The 16,112-nt window shown below is 31.3% G+C and overlaps 2 protein-coding genes and 2 non-coding genes across 13 annotated transcripts; all 4 read left to right on the top strand.

Moving 5' to 3' along the window:
- Positions 1-563: 563 nt before the first annotated feature.
- LOC137828338 (uncharacterized) lies at positions 564-6,651 on the top strand. Of its 10 annotated transcripts, none has more exons than XM_068634860.2 (10): positions 564-702; positions 860-909; positions 1,013-2,691; positions 2,765-2,991; positions 3,073-3,405; positions 3,601-3,847; positions 4,058-4,186; positions 4,281-4,496; positions 4,673-4,796; positions 5,154-6,651. In XM_068634860.2, the coding sequence occupies exons 3-10, from the start codon at positions 1,126-1,128 to the stop codon at positions 5,390-5,392; spliced, it is 3,081 nt and encodes a 1,026-aa protein (XP_068490961.1). In that variant the 5' UTR covers positions 564-702; positions 860-909; positions 1,013-1,125; the 3' UTR covers positions 5,393-6,651. The 10 variants fall into 10 exon arrangements, 6 of the variants coding, with proteins under 6 accessions (XP_068490961.1, XP_090161493.1, XP_068490962.1 ...); XM_090305367.1 differs by having other exon boundaries at positions 860-913; XR_016523525.1 differs by having other exon boundaries at positions 569-2,691; positions 5,154-5,483; positions 5,638-5,760; positions 6,044-6,651.
- Positions 6,456-6,651, top strand: LOC137830766 (U2 spliceosomal RNA). The gene has a single exon (XR_011084257.1). It is a non-coding gene; the product is annotated as a U2 spliceosomal RNA (small nuclear RNA).
- Positions 6,652-7,447: 796 nt separating this feature from the next.
- LOC137830788 (U2 spliceosomal RNA) lies at positions 7,448-7,648 on the top strand. Its single transcript, XR_011084266.2, has one exon. It is a non-coding gene; the product is annotated as a U2 spliceosomal RNA (small nuclear RNA).
- A 2,240-nt stretch (positions 7,649-9,888) lies between these two features.
- LOC137828967 (zinc finger protein ZAT11) lies at positions 9,889-10,753 on the top strand. The gene has a single exon (XM_068635754.2). The coding sequence runs from the start codon at positions 10,033-10,035 to the stop codon at positions 10,555-10,557; it is 525 nt and encodes a 174-aa protein (XP_068491855.1). The 5' UTR covers positions 9,889-10,032; the 3' UTR covers positions 10,558-10,753.
- The last annotated feature ends 5,359 nt before the right edge of the window (positions 10,754-16,112 follow it).

The following is a 16,112-nucleotide window of genomic DNA, read 5'->3' as shown; positions in this document are numbered from 1 at the left end:
AAAGTCCTATCATTTGAAGACTAAATATCCCTATTTGCATGAAGAATCAAGAATACTAAGTCCTTGGAAATGAGATTATAGATTTTGAAGTAATCCATATATGTTAAGATTAATCAATATTTATTAATATTAGTTAAGCTCAACATTTTTATTAATAAATATATTTATTGGAAAATATATATAATTTACTCATAAGGTGTCAATCACTTTTCATAAAATAATTAAGAGAATTGTTGAGTTTTATTTATAATTTTAACTGAATATAGATATTATTTTTAAGTATATGTTATAAAAACATCAAAATATAGTAATATAAGGATTCAGTTCATTATTTTGTCTCTTCAGTTTTTTTGTTTTTTTTTGCATAGATTGTATTGGGATGTGAAAATATTTGAAATAAATTTACAGTATTTTGAAACCTAATTAAAAAAAAGAGAGAGAAAATCTAACCTTATCAAATAGTTCCAACATGTCAACATTTCAAAGCGGGTTCTAGAAAGTGAGAGAAAATACTCTAAAAAAAAGTATTATATATTATAAAGTAATATTGGTGGGACTTAGGATCCAATAAATGAGAAAGTAAGAAAGAAGATATAGAAGAATGGATGCACAGCATGAGCATCAGCATGTTCTGGAAACAAACTTTGAATTTGCCATTGATTTGAAACTTCAAAACTCCATTCGTTACCACCACAAAACAATGTACACTGTTCATCTCAATCTCTCTTTTTCTCTCCCTGTAATTGTGCTGCCATCTGTATTTCTCTTTCCATAGCTCATGCACTTCATTCTATGCGTGTTTTAATTTCTCAGTAGTGATTTTGGTTTTATACTATCAGTCATTATTACATTTTTCTAGGAAGATGCATTCTTCAGTCTCAGGACAGAAATTTCAGAACAATCTTCATTGTGAGTGAGTGATTGCTTTGCTGCCACACTTGTGGAATATCTGATTTAGATCATTTGCTCTTTCTTGTCAATCTCCTGTTGAACTAGTGCCTTTTTTGGTTAGTTTGGTAATTCATAGGAAAGGGTGATGAAGACTTAAGGCAGTGTTTAAGGAGATACTGTTATTGGTGAATAGAGTTCTTGATTGCTTGTGCAGAGTGTGGAGGTGGGAGAGTTATGGCATGGCTTAGAGTTGCTTCCAGCATAGCAAAACATGATGCAGTTAGGAGAAATCTCTATGGAGGTGGAGCACGGTATTGTGTGAAAAGGACCACCACAATCCTTCCATCAACAAGTAGAATTAGAAACTTCCACACCACAGTTTTCAAATTCAAAGAGCAAACAGCTAGTGTGCCTCGCCCGGTACCCCTTTCTAAGTTGACAGACAACTTCTTGGATGGGACAAGTAGTGTCTATTTGGAGGAGCTTCAAAGGGCTTGGGAAGCTGATCCAAACAGTGTTGATGAGTCCTGGGACAATTTCTTCAGGAACTTTGTGGGTCAGGCTTCCACCTCCCCTGGAATTTCTGGACAAACAATCCAGGAGAGTATGCAATTGCTGTTGCTGGTGAGAGCATACCAGGTTAATGGCCACATGAAAGCCAAGCTTGATCCTTTGGGTCTGGAAGAACGAAAAGTCCCTGATGAGTTAGACCTTGCCTTTTATGGATTCACTGAGGCTGATCTTGACAGGGAATTCTTCTTAGGGGTGTGGAAGATGTCTGGGTTTTTGTCTGAGAATCGTCCTGTGCAGACTCTTAGGTCCATTCTGACACGGCTTGAGCAAGCCTACTGTGGAAGCATTGGGTATGAGTACATGCACATACCAGATCGTGAGAAATGTAATTGGCTCAGGGATAGGATTGAGACCCTTACACCTACACAGTATAATCGGGAGCGTCGTGAGGTTATTTTTGATAGGCTTGCTTGGAGTACACTTTTTGAAAATTTCTTGGCCACCAAGTGGACATCTGCAAAGAGGTTTGGACTTGAAGGGGGAGAGAGTATTGTTCCTGGTATGAAAGAAATGTTTGATCGGGCTTCTGATCTTGGGGTTGAGAGTATTGTTATGGGAATGGCACATAGGGGAAGATTGAATGTTTTGGGGAATGTAGTTAGGAAGCCACTTCGCCAGATTTTCTGTGAGTTTAGTGGTGGTCAACCTGCAGATGAAGTTGGACTCTACACAGGAACTGGTGATGTTAAATATCACTTGGGAACATCTTATGATCGACCAACAAGGGGTGGGAAGAGGATACATTTGTCTTTGGTGGCAAATCCTAGTCACTTGGAAGCAGTGAACCCACTTGTTGTTGGAAAAACTCGAGCAAAGCAGTATTACTCAAATGATAAGAACAGAATGAAGAACATGGGAGTTTTGATTCATGGAGATGGTAGTTTTGCTGGACAAGGTGTGGTGTATGAAACACTTCATCTTAGTGCTCTTCCAAATTACACTACTGGGGGGACTATACACATTGTGTTCAACAACCAAGTTGCATTCACCACCGATCCCAAGTCAGGAAGATCTTCACAATACTGCACTGATGTAGCCAAATCCTTAAATGCCCCCATCTTTCATGTGAATGGTGATGATGTGGAAGCTGTTGTTCATGTCTGTGAACTTGCAGCTGAATGGCGTCAAACTTTCCATTCGGATGTGGTTGTTGACTTGGTGTGTTACCGTAGATTTGGCCACAACGAGATTGATGAACCATCTTTCACACAGCCTAAAATGTATAAGGTTAGCTCTTCTCTTTGTGCATGTTTCCTTTTGACTAGTTCATCAGTTTTTTCAACTTTGTTGGATATATCAGGTCATCCGAAACCATCCATCAGCTTTTGAGATCTACCAAAAAAAACTTTTGGAATCTGGGGAGCTCACACGAGAAGATGTTGATAAGATACATAGAAAGGTCACATCAATTCTAAATGATGAATTTTTGGCTAGCAAAGATTATGTTCCGAAAAGAAGAGATTGGCTTTCAGCATATTGGTCTGGTTTCAAGTCACCCGAACAAATTTCACGCATCCGGAACACTGGGTATGGTAAATTAATATTAATGATGCTTGAATCTTCTCTGTTGTAGCATAGAAGCTGAAAGCTATGGTCTATCATGTGCAGTGTGAAGCCAGAGATCTTGAAAAATGTAGGGAAAGCAATCACACTGTTACCTGAAAATTTTACTCCTCATAAAGCAGTGAAGAGAATTTATGAACAGCGTTCCCAAATGGTTGAAACAGGGGAAGATATTGATTGGGGCTTTGCAGAGGCTCTAGCTTTTGCAACATTGATTGTTGAAGGAAACCATGTTCGGTTAAGTGGTCAAGACGTTGAAAGGGGAACATTTAGTCATCGCCATGCTGTAGTTCATGATCAGACAACTGGAGAGAGATATTGCCCCCTTGACCATGTGATAATGAATCAAAATGAAGAGATGTTTACTGTTAGTAACAGGTAATATGCTTTTAACACACGCATATTACATACATCTTGATTCAAAAGAAAATAAACCAGGTTTTACATGATTGTTTTTCTATTTGTGTTTCTTTTCTGTCTTAAGCTTTAATAAAGTGTGAACTGCATGTTTAACAAAAGATAGATAGTTTTCTATGAATCTGTTAACTAATTAATCTTTCATGCAATATGCAGCTCACTTTCTGAGTTTGGTGTTCTTGGATTTGAATTGGGTTACTCAATGGAGAATCCTAATTCGCTGGTGATCTGGGAGGCTCAATTTGGCGATTTTGCTAATGGAGCTCAAGTTATATTTGACAATTTCTTGAGTTCTGGTGAGTCTAAGTGGCTCCGTCAGACTGGACTTGTTGTGTTACTTCCTCATGGTTATGATGGGCAGGGACCTGAGCATTCAAGTGGAAGACTGGAACGCTTTCTTCAGGTGCTCTTTTATGAATGTGTGTTCTTTGAGGTTCATTGAAGGGGAAGGACATCAAAAAGAGCTTTTTGTTTAATTTAGATTGGTAGTTAGGATCTCACATTTTATCTTAAAACAAATAATAATTGTCTCTTGTTGCTTGCTTTTGAAGTTTTTATCTGATGTGTTTTTACTCTTAATAGAATTCAAACGTTTTCATTAATTTATTGGCAGATGGCTGATGACCATCCTTATACTATTCCTGAGATGGATCCTACTCTTCGGAAACAAATTCAGGAGTGTAATTGGCAGATTGTGAATGTTACAACTCCTGCAAATTTTTTCCATGTTTTAAGGCGGCAGGTTAGTAGTTGGTACCATGATCCAATTGATGTTAGTTTTGTCACTTGAATCTTGGTACTTGATTTTCTCACTGTTGCGTTGTGTTTTCTTCCAGATACATAGAGAATTCCGTAAACCTCTTATAGTAATGTCCCCTAAGAACCTGCTTCGTAGTAAGGTTTGCAGATCAAATTTATCTGAGTTTGATGATGTTCAAGGACACCCTGGTTTTGACAAACAGGGAACCAGATTTAAGCGCCTCATAAAAGACCAAAATAATCACTCAGATGTTGAAGGGGGTATCAGACGTTTAGTACTTTGCTCTGGAAAGGTGTGTGATCCTGATTGGAACTACTGTTCAAATGTGTTTGGATTTTATGTTGACAGCTGGTGAATTCTATGTTAACTGTATCCAGTGCTTCAATCACTATATATGTTTTACATCTATGACTTATCATTGTTTTCTAATATGCTTTTATAACTATCAATGTCTTATATTCCTTGCAGGTTTACTATGAACTTGATGAACAACGAACAAAGGAAGATGCAAAGGATGTTGCAATATGTAGGGTGGAACAGCTTTGTCCTTTCCCTTATGATCTTGTCCAACGAGAGCTTAAACGATATCCAAGTATGTCTTTTCAAAATGGCCTATTGAAAAGGATTCTATTTTTTTAATTTTTGTCACATTCAAGGTTGAGTGTCTACTACTGTTGTTAGTGTGGGAATTTTTCTTGTTTGTGACTTCTCAGCTAGTGTAGTTTCTAGATGTCATATAAATGTGGTTAAAAGCCAAAGAAATCATATTAACAGACCATTATTGAATTGTATTTGATATTTCTTGATGTGTGAAAGATGAACCAAGTGTGAACTAATCAGCAAAACATTCTCTTTAAGCATTATTACATTTGAAATGGTAGAGTTTTAATAACACATATAGTCTTCTGTATTAGTTATTTTACACTATACTTTATTGTGTTTCTGCTAGATGCCGAGGTTGTCTGGTGTCAAGAAGAGCCAATGAACATGGGTGGATACACATATATTTTACCCCGGCTTATAACTTCTATGAAGGTTCTAGGTAGGGGAGGTTATGAAGATGTTAAATATGTTGGTCGTGCTCCTTCTGCAGCAACAGCTACTGGTTTCCTCAAGGTTCACCTTAAGGAGCAGGCCGAGCTAGTTCAGAAAGCCATTCAACAAGAACCAATCAGTTTCCCTTACTGAGACACAGCAGATGCATGGTTTCTGCAGAGTGATGAAGGCAATAATTGGAGGGTAGCTGGGGAAATTATTAATATTTGGTATTGGTCTTTAGGTAATAATAAAGGTTTTTTGTGCCACAACTGAAGAACCTGGTCAATTTTGTTATTCACCTTTTATACCATATAATTTGAAGTGCTTTTTGTTGTTTGGTGGCCAGTCAAAATGGTGTTCGGGAGATACATTTTACAAGTTCAATTGTGTTGCAGTTTCAGGTTCTTTCAAGAACGTTTATCTAAAATCGATTCAAACTGTTATATGATATGTTATGCACATAATTTTCTTCATGAGCAACATGCAACTGCTACAATTAGGCAAACTACTTATTTGAGGTGAGGGGCAAGAGACATCTTTTAGTCTTACACCAGTTTTAAGCCACTATCCATTTAATGGCGTGTCTATGATTTAGATTTCACCATGTATCAATGGTTCAGCCAATGGTTTCAGCAGAGTATATGGCTGTGTTGTTGCCCCTATTTTATTGGTCCTTTGCAATAGTCTTTCATAGGTTTCCTACTCTTGTTTATGCATCAGGGTCTTGTATTTTACCTGATGCACATATAATCATTTGATTTGGATGTAAAGACAAAAAGTGAAATGTCCTAATTTTGACAGGAATAGAAGCCTTTGACGATTTTCTCTATCTTAGCAAAAAATGTGTTTTGATGGCATTTGCTCCAACCAAATTACACAAAATGTGAGATAAGTTGTCCAAGCCAATTACAGGGAGAATGAAGAATTTGTTATGTGCATTTTAGCTTGAATACAGATGGGTATAAGTGGGTGTGGTCTCTTTTGCACCACATTCTTCAATCACAAAATTCAATGCATCATCAGATAACAATCTTAGATACAGGGATCTGGGAATATATCCTGTCTCAGCCACTCAGAAATGCTTAGTTGATGTAGTTCTCGTTCTACAGAAGCATGTGTTAATGAGTTAATTACTTAGTCCCACACAGATTATAATAGATAGAAATCAGTTGATGTTGTACTATATAATCTACCTTGAGTTTCGATTCAAAGCATACCTTTCTCGGCCTTTTGGCTAAGATCAAGTGTAGTATCTGTTCTTATCAGTTTAATATCTGATATGTGGACCAATGGTCCACACGATATTAAATTAATTTTTTAAAGGGGAAGATCTACACCAATAGCTTGCTATTGAGATCTTCATGTGTCGCCCTTGTGTTGCACTAAAACATGGGCTTGGCACACCCTACCAATGCAAGTAAAATATTTTATTAGAATATTCATTAATTTTTAAACATTTAAGAGGTATTATTTTTTTAATTTCATAATAGGTTCTTAGGATTTTAAAAACTTTAGAATCAAAACATCTCTTACGATTTTCTTTGTCTTCAATTGAGTTTTAAAGATTGATTTTGTGTGGTTTATAGTTGATTTAACAAAGATGATGTGTCAGCTAATTTTTAATTTAATATCTAAATAGTAAGATCACTGTATAAAAAAGTGTTATTTTGCTGGAATTATTTTTCAAAAACTATTCAACCATTTATATTTGTGTACTTATCTATCCAAGAATAAAGATTCATTCTAAATCCTTTGTACAATTATTTGTGTTTTTGAAATATCAATAATAGTTCAGAAAACTAGTTTTAATTAGTAGGTTTTGTTATTAGTTGAGACACTTAAAAATTGTTTGGGTAGTTAATTAGCTTTCTTGAAGTTATTACTTGAAGTACTTAAAAACTGTGTTGGTAGTTAATCAGCCTTCTTGAATATATCTATATATATGTATATGTATATATATTACTATTGCTAATAAATTTATTCTTAATTTTAAAAATATCATAATAAATAATGTTTGACAACAATTACAGTTTAAAATAATATAATATATATAGTTATAGTTTAAAACATATTTAAAAGAAACGCAATTCCGTACATCATCAGATAACTATCATACATAGTCACTCTTGAGTCCCACATAGTTACAATAGATAACCATCATTTGATGTTGTAGTATATAATCCACCTTCAGTTTCTTTACATAGCATACCTTTCTCGGCCTTTTGGCTAAGATCAAGTGTAGTATCTGTTCTTATCAGTTTAATATCTGATATGTGAACCAATGGTTCACACGATATTAAATTAATATTTTATGGGGAAGGCCTATAACAGTAGCTTGCTACTGCTACTGAGATCTTCAGGTGTCGCCCTTGTGTTGCACTAAAACATAGGCATGGCACACCCTCCTAATAAATCCCAAAATATTAACTTGTTATCTTGTATTTTATTTTGTTCGTCTAGTATTGTTCATTAAGTAAAGATTGAATATTTAATCAGTTAGTATTACTTGCTAAGAATAATTTATTAATTCTTATCAATATATACAATAATTTCTGAATATGTACTATTCTTAGTTAATAATAGGTGTTGTTATTTGTTATTATTTAAGGTGATTAAAAGTTGTTTTCGTGACATTGCCCATGTTTTAAATTTATTGTTAATTTTAATTTATATTAGTAAAAATATTAATATTTTACAAAACTTAAAGTATAAAAAGAATATAATATTTACTTCCAATTCAAAACATAGTTATAAAAGAATAACTAATATCTGAATTTTTTAATAACACATTTGTAAATAAAAAAATTGCAGAACTTCATAAAAACATTAAATTTGTTTATGAAGTCAGCTCTGAATCATTAAATTTTTAATTAACCCGATTAAATCAAATGCTTTAATTATACTTTAAATTTAATTATCAATTTGGTATGATATATCATTCAAACTCTTCTAACTTCAGACTTTATAATGATGCACCAAATTTACACTAGTACTTGTTAAGATTTAATTAAATTTAACTACATATGTATATAAATTGAGATAAGGTTATCTAATGACAAATGATGTGACGACATAAGCTGATGGCTTTGTATATAAGACAAGGATGTAGATGCACTTCCTCAGGGAACAAATACTAGAGAAAAATATTCCTTTTTTTATCAACAAAAAGTATTATAAATCAAAATTGGTGCTCCAATCCTTTTTTTTATAGGTATGTGTTTCCTCTCCTACAACATTCACATCAATGCCCTGCAATTAAAGGGTATGACTTTGTTATTGTCCTGATTTGTCTCTATCTCTTACCTCTAATCACGAAGACCTGCTGCAATTGCATTTCACATATCCCTAAGGAATTTGACTTTGGCAGCATCCCTTGAAAAACTAAGGGCACATAAGCAGTGTACATAAACATTAGAGAGAACATCTACCGGGAGATTATCACATCAATTAGCAAGAATTGTATTATGTTGACTTGTCCCACTTATTTGACATTGACCATCATATTCAATATAATCAGCTAATAATTTCTTATTCAATTCTCACTAAAGTGATGTTGTACAAGCACAAACAACATACCATATGTATGTATATAGTAGTATCTATGTAGCACAACATTTACACTCATTTATATATTATATAATTATAAATTATATAATTTGACAATAAAGATTTATGTGTACAAGTATATTTCATTTTGTTAAAAAAAGATGTTTTTCAAGATTTGTTTCTTATTTTCATAATCATAATAAAAATTTATATAATAAATTAAAATTTTTAAAAAATTAATATATATATATATATATATTTTAAATGTATTGGAACTATGTTAAAATGGTTAGAATTCAATAAATATTTTTTAAATTGAACATTTAATCATTATATTATATGTATATCGTACAAAATACAAATATCCATTTTTGATATGCATGACATGGAGACGTCTTTTAAATTATTTGTTCCGAGCCTCATATGTATAAGGCATTGATATTGCCAAGCTAAATAAATCAATAATTTTTTGAGAGCAAATGGTGATATAATGGAGACATGATTAGTATTTTATTTGTAATCTTGAATCAATGAGTGTATGAACATTGGTGAGGAAGAGAGATGCAGCACGTTAGAGTAATATTCTTATTCGTTGGTCAGAGAGAGTCTAGAACACAAATAGTAAAAGAGTGTGCACTTCAATTCTATCTTATAGTGGCTGCCATCTAGAACCCCTTTTTTTAAACTACTTACTATCATTTCAAACTTTTTGAGTCAAAGAATTTTAAATATTAAAAATGATTTTGGTAGGTTGAATTAGTTGAGTTAACATAAACCAATCCAACAAGTCAAAGGAAAAACCCTAATTCAACTCTTCCAATCGTTTGCTTTTTAAATGCTCCATCAATCGTACTTGCTTACGTAACACTTATTCAATTCAAAGTCACACCTATAGTCTCTCACATACTACAACCTCACACAATATTACTCATATAAATTAATATGCATATCTTTTTATCTCCAAATTAATATATTAACTAATTATTTTTATCTCTAAATTTAGTTATTATTTAATAATACTTGAACTATGAGAACAAGTGTCTAAAAGTCTAAATCTAGCAAACAAAACCTACCCTTATAAATATCACACACATACCATACTCTTAGAAAGTCTCATATCACATTCCACACCTTTCTTTTCCTTTCATTTGAACCCTTTGCTTCTTCATTCACCATATCCATCTTCTCACACCCCTTCAAACCATTATATTTGAATACAACTGATATATAGTTGTAGCAGAGTGATGATGAAGAGAGAAAGAGAAGTTGAAAGTGTCACCATGGCCAACTACTTGATGCTGCTCTCTGCAGGAGGTGAGTTTGAGAACAGAAACTACTTGAAGTACTCCTCCAACAACCGTGTGTTCGAGTGCAAGACATGTAAGAGACAGTTCCCATCGTTTCAGGCCTTGGGAGGGCACCGTGCAAGTCACAAGAAACCTAGGTTGATGATGGGAGAGAGTGACCATAACCAAGTTCTTCATGGTTCACCACCAAAGCCTAAGACACATGAGTGTTCCATCTGTGGTTTGGAGTTTGCCATAGGGCAAGCTTTGGGAGGACATATGAGACGCCATAGAACATCATCATCAACAAATGGAAGCATGCACAGTTCTTTGGTGAGTGGTAGAAGAGTTCATAATGGTTCACCTCAGAAGGGTGAGAAGAAGAGAGTTCTGTTTCCTGATTTGAATCTGACGCCATCAGAGAATGATTTGGAGATTTTGAAGATCAGAACACCAACTCCTTTGCTTCACTGCTTCAATTGAATAGATTTTTGCACTGTACAACACTACTTTTTGCTCCCTTTTTCATTTTGCTGTATGTAAATTATATTTGTTCAGTTCTTGGTACATACATATATAACAAATTCGTGTTTGTGAGAAAAAAAAAAACTATATATCCGCGTTCAGAATAAAAGAATCATTAAATAGAAATCAATTTTAGAGATAAAAGTAATTAGTTTTTAAATTGATATCTAATTACTTACTACCTACTTTATATTTTAAAATTGGTAGCTAAAATATCAATATCTAATTAGATATTAATTTAAAAACTAGTTCATAAATTTTATTAACAATAAAAATTACTTTAAATATCAATAATTTTTTAATTTCTAAAATAGTATATAATTTAATTAATACAATGACTAATTAGTTTTGATCTTTAAAATTGATTTCTATTTAATGATTTTCTTATAATGCTAAGAGATGTTTATTTCGAAATTTATCATAGTTTAGGTTAAGCTAATTAATTGTCTTGCAAGTGCTAATTTTAGGCTTGATATGGATTTTGGTTATTTGTCTCTCTTTGTTAAATCAATAATGGTTCCTTGTTAAGGACTTAACAACACAGGTTAATTCTTGTTATTCCAAAACCTAAAAAAAACCCTAAAATACTTGAAAGATTTCAACCCTATCTTTTCTTGAATCCTAACTTTTAAAGTAACATTTCATTTATCAGTATCTAAGCATATTTCGTATACAACTCAGTTTGTTTAATTTTTAGGTCATTTTAGGTGTTGTCATTAAATAAGATTATGAGATTGGTGTGATAATAAATTCAATTCCTTTCATTTAATTTATCTCAGAACGTGATTCATGGTGGAAACAGTTTTCATACAACCAAGCACTCACTGCAAATTTAAAATTTAAAACACGAAACAAAACTTTGATTTATCTTTGTATATTAATCAAGTCAAAGGTTACAGACATGCATGATGCACGTTCTCAAAGCAAAACAAACACAAAACGGGTTTCTTAACAGGGAATAGAAAGCGATCTCTCTCACTGCTCCTAATTATTCTAAATAACTTTTTTTTTATATTTTTTTATTACAAGTAAAAAAAAATATATAAATCACTTTAAAGTGGTTAAATTCTTATACATAACATAACACGTCAATATTCAACGAAACTTCTTCCAAACAACTTAAACCTTACAGACAAACAATCCAACCAATAAAAAAAACCTTACAAAATCTCACTTAATCGAAAACATATCAATAAGATAATCAACACACCAATAAGAATAAGTAAAACGAGCATAAAAAAATTTAGATGTTACGAAATATCAAATCTTTAATTGACCAAACTTTCCTTTATATATAACTATTAAAAAAGCATTTGCCCTAATAATGCTAATTGGCAAGATGGTATAGAGTTTAGGGTAACTCATATTTTTCGTGAAGGGAATCCGTGTGCTGATAAGTTGGCTAATTTAGGATTTATTCATAGAGAATCATTTCATTGGTATAATAGACTCCCAGCTAGTCTGTTCTTAGAATTCTTTATGAATAGGTATAATCTACCTATATATAGTTTGTGTTAACATATGAGTTTTGGTCTAGTCTCCCATATTTTTGTATTTTCTTTCTTTTTTCTTTTTTTTAATAATATTTTTTTTTCCATATGATGACAGATGATTGTTGTTACTTGAAGTGTCAGCTTGGCTAAGATGTCAAGTTACATAATGATGCCTAAGACGAAAACTTTATAAAAAAATGGTAATGAACATTGAATTTCATGCAAGTATACTTGCTTGTCAGTAATTGAGTTCTATAACTTTTACTGATTCTGTCGCTTAATGCAGAACAGAATTTTATTACAATCACGAAATTTCTTTTGATAAAATATGAAAAACAATAGGTTGGAATATTATTGTGCAATTGATTTTGTATTATCCAATTTCCATGGACGTCATGCAATCTAGAAGGAAACAATTTTCCAAACAGCAGTGGCGTGCAGTTGGCTCCATTAAAACCTTATCCTGCAACAACCTGCGAACCTACAAACTCACTCTTTTTTCAAACTTCCTGTTCAACAATTTTAACTATTGTAATGTTAGTGGCTACTAGTAGCTGGAGTAAGGCTAGGGTTTTATGCTAAATTTAACATATCACTTCTTATTATTAGAAAGTTATTAAAAAATAAATTTTTAAAACAAAATAATTAGTTATTATATTAATTAAATATTTTAAAAAGTAAAAACATTATTAATATTTAAATCAGTTATTAATATCTAATATAATTAATAATTAATTAGATACTAATTTACAAATGTTTATTATTAATAAAAATTCATCTAGATATCAATAATTTTTTGAGTATTTAAAATAATATCAAATTTAGCTGTATAATAATTAATTATTTTTTTATTTTAAAATTATTTTTTATTTAATGATTTTTTTTAGTGTTAGAAGGAATAGAGAGTGCATTTTATAGGTGGCATATATATCAACATATGCTTTCATTTACAATTGAAAACATCAATTGCTAGGCTCTTTTAGAGTTTCTTAGGATTAATTATTACAAAAACTAATAATTAGTATCAAAAGATCTGGCTCTTTGAAAGAGTTTATGTTATTTTTTTTATCAGAAAAAAAAGAATTTGTTGTAAAATAGAGGTATAATATAATATACAAGACATTTGAAAAGTGAGTTTTCAAAAAATTAATTTGATTTAAATTTTAAAGTTATAGATGGTTGGAGATGATAGATTCGCTTGAAATAAAAATATTTTATATATTATAATATATAAGTAGGTGTAAATTTTATTTTATAAGTTATTTTTATACACTTTAAGTTAAGTTTAAATTATTTTTTAATATATAATTATATTTTTTAATAAGCCTATCCAAAAAGCTTTCTTTAACGTGAAATATCCTTCTTCTAAGAAGTTTCTTGAGATTTATTTTAGTTTGGTCCTTCTTCTGAGTCATTGCTAATCCACAAATTGCACGACAAGTTACCAAAGTTGTATGGATAGTGTGAGATAAGTAAGCACGGAAGATTACTTCAATTTGTTATAAACAATAATATTTCTTTAACAATTTGAAATAAATCCAAAATATTATCCAAATGATTATAAAAAACAACATAAAACTATAACAAAGAGAGATGGAGAATTAACAGGGAAGGGAGAGGAGATGATGGACAAAATATAGCATAAAAAAAATTCTACAGGTTCAATATTTGTTTTACTTATTAGTTCAAATTAATCTTACAAACAAAAATTTATTATGCATTTTTTTAGGTTAGAGGAAAAAATAGGTCAAATGAAACTTTATTTTTATATATGAAATAACGTATAAATTTTGGAAACTCGATATAACCATTAATTTAAAACAATATTCGTATAATTAAAATATTTGGTGTCTGATTAATTTAAAACAATATTCGTATAATTAAAATATTTAGTGTCTGATTAATATGAAATTAATCACTTCATCTATACTAATTCAGGTTCATTCGTACATAGGTCTAATATAACTCTATAAATAAGTTGACAAAGATGATTTTTTTTTATCCGCAATGAATAAATAAAATTAAAGGAGATACTTCAGGGGTATCCCAACCCATATACAGTGTCCAGAAGTAGACTTCCTATAAAATCCACAAGCGAAACTCTTCTTTATGGTTGGAGCAGAACAACCTTAAAGTGAGAAAATCCTACCCGAGAGAAAAAAAAAACCAACATCGGCGACCACCGATTGACAAAGATGATGTTTTAATAACTTATCACTTTCAACTATCTAAGAGAAAACTGTCTTGAACGTCGAAACATCTTTTAGAGATACATATCCTCATCTTGTGTGGAAGGAGACTATTAGTATTGAAGATACATTTCAAAAAAATCACATAAACTACCAGATAAATTACGACAATTTCAATTGATAAAAAACAATATTATATGTAAAACTTGACATATTGTAACTTTTGACCTGATTTCATGGTAAATCACATGAATGATATACTAATTTCCTACAACTTAGGATAGGTACGTGCACCAAGTTATTAGATGCATCTAGAAAATGTAATTATGAATCTTAAACATGGAAACAAGACATATAAGCAAGTTGGCATTGCCAAGTCATAGTGTGGCAGAATTTTCCTTGGTTAACAAGACATTCCAACTATGTGCTTATGTACATACAGAGACTTCAGTTTGCAGTCATAATAATTTTAGTTTTTGTCTAAGTTTCTCAGTAGCAATTTCCTTCATTTTGCTTAGTCATGTTCCCATAGAAACTTTGGGAGGTTTCGTACAAAAAATATATTTCTATTATATAGTTCCTCGACCAAAGTAAAGTCTTTCTTGGGTGGTTTCATTAAAGTTAATTATCAAGAAAATTCATTCAAAATATATGTTTGAAACAATGTCTATTTTGATATATTATCACGAATCTCATGCTTCTGTTTCAAAAAATCTCTCCATGGATTTAGCAGGAAACTTAGAAACTATATTTTTAAGTGATGTGTACTTTTTTCTTCTTGAAATTAAAAATCATGCTATATAAATATTACATTTATTAAATAACATCTGAACAATTCCACATTTGATAATTAAGACCTTTCTTTAATAGTATTGTGTGTTTATTTTAGACTTTGTTTTAGCTGATTTTGTCATTTAGCTAGTTCAATTGAAAAACAAAAAAGTCTTACTTTGCCACAGTACGTGTGTTGTTAATTGTTTAATCAAGGTTGATTAGTACATGAACTTTGTTTACAGCTTTTTAAGATGATATTCAGATTCAGCTTTGTTCTAGAAAGGCTGGTTTTCAGCATGACATGGCTCATGTTTGACAAAGAAGCATAACCAAAATATAAAATGACTTGAACAGCTTTCTCACTCACCATGTAAAGGTTTCTACAAATACTAGTATGAGACCAGATGTGTACAAGAGAAAAATGGTAGTTTGATCCAGTTGTAGATTGGTCTTAATTTTCATTATTGTTTTTTGGATCTTTCTTGGTCAAAAATATTACAAGTTAATCTCTTACCTGTGATCAACACAAGTTAATCACTATAAAGATCTTATGATCTGGCAACAAAGTCTTCAAATTGAATACAACCAGTTTAAGTATAATAATGCCACTTTTAACCACTTATAAAGTCTTCAATATTAAATTATTTTTATAAAATGTCCTATTTATCTAAAATGTATTGTTTTGGTTGTTTTATTTAACAAACATATCGAGACTTTGTTAAATATAAGTAAATATTGTCTACCATTTCTTTAAAAAAAATTATACATGCAACTCTTTGATTATACATATACAAAGTAGCCAAAAGAAATTAATAAAAAATATTCTTAACACCATATAAAATAAAACTCTCTCAATTTACAACCGATTTTAATAATATATTAAAATAATAATGTAATAAGTTGTGAAATCAGAATTTTTTTTTAACGATACTCAAATTTAATTTAAGAAAGGTCAAACTTCACCTTTTTTTCAGAAGCTATTGCTTTTTGGTTGGTAACAGACCAACAGGCTGGAAAGAAGAAAAAAAAACACAAAAAGTCACAAATTGACTTGTCT

The sequence above is a fragment of the Phaseolus vulgaris genome, chromosome 7 (assembly GCF_051622355.1).
Source record: "Phaseolus vulgaris cultivar YP4 chromosome 7, ASM5162235v1, whole genome shotgun sequence".
Taxonomy (NCBI): Eukaryota; Viridiplantae; Streptophyta; class Magnoliopsida; order Fabales; family Fabaceae; genus Phaseolus; species Phaseolus vulgaris.
This window is presented reverse-complemented; position numbering and strand designations above follow the sequence as displayed.

Coding starts and splice junctions, on each gene's coding strand:
- LOC137828338 (XM_068634861.2), top strand. CDS start 1,126: ATGGCATGGCTTAGAGTTGCTTCCAGCATAGCAAAACATGATGCAGTT. Junction 3,406..3,600: donor ATGTTTACTGTTAGTAACAG/GTAATATGCTTT, acceptor TGCAATATGCAG/CTCACTTTCTGAGTTTGGTG. Junction 4,187..4,280: donor TCCATGTTTTAAGGCGGCAG/GTTAGTAGTTGG, acceptor GTTTTCTTCCAG/ATACATAGAGAATTCCGTAA.
- LOC137828967 (XM_068635754.2), top strand. CDS start 10,033: ATGATGAAGAGAGAAAGAGAAGTTGAAAGTGTCACCATGGCCAACTAC.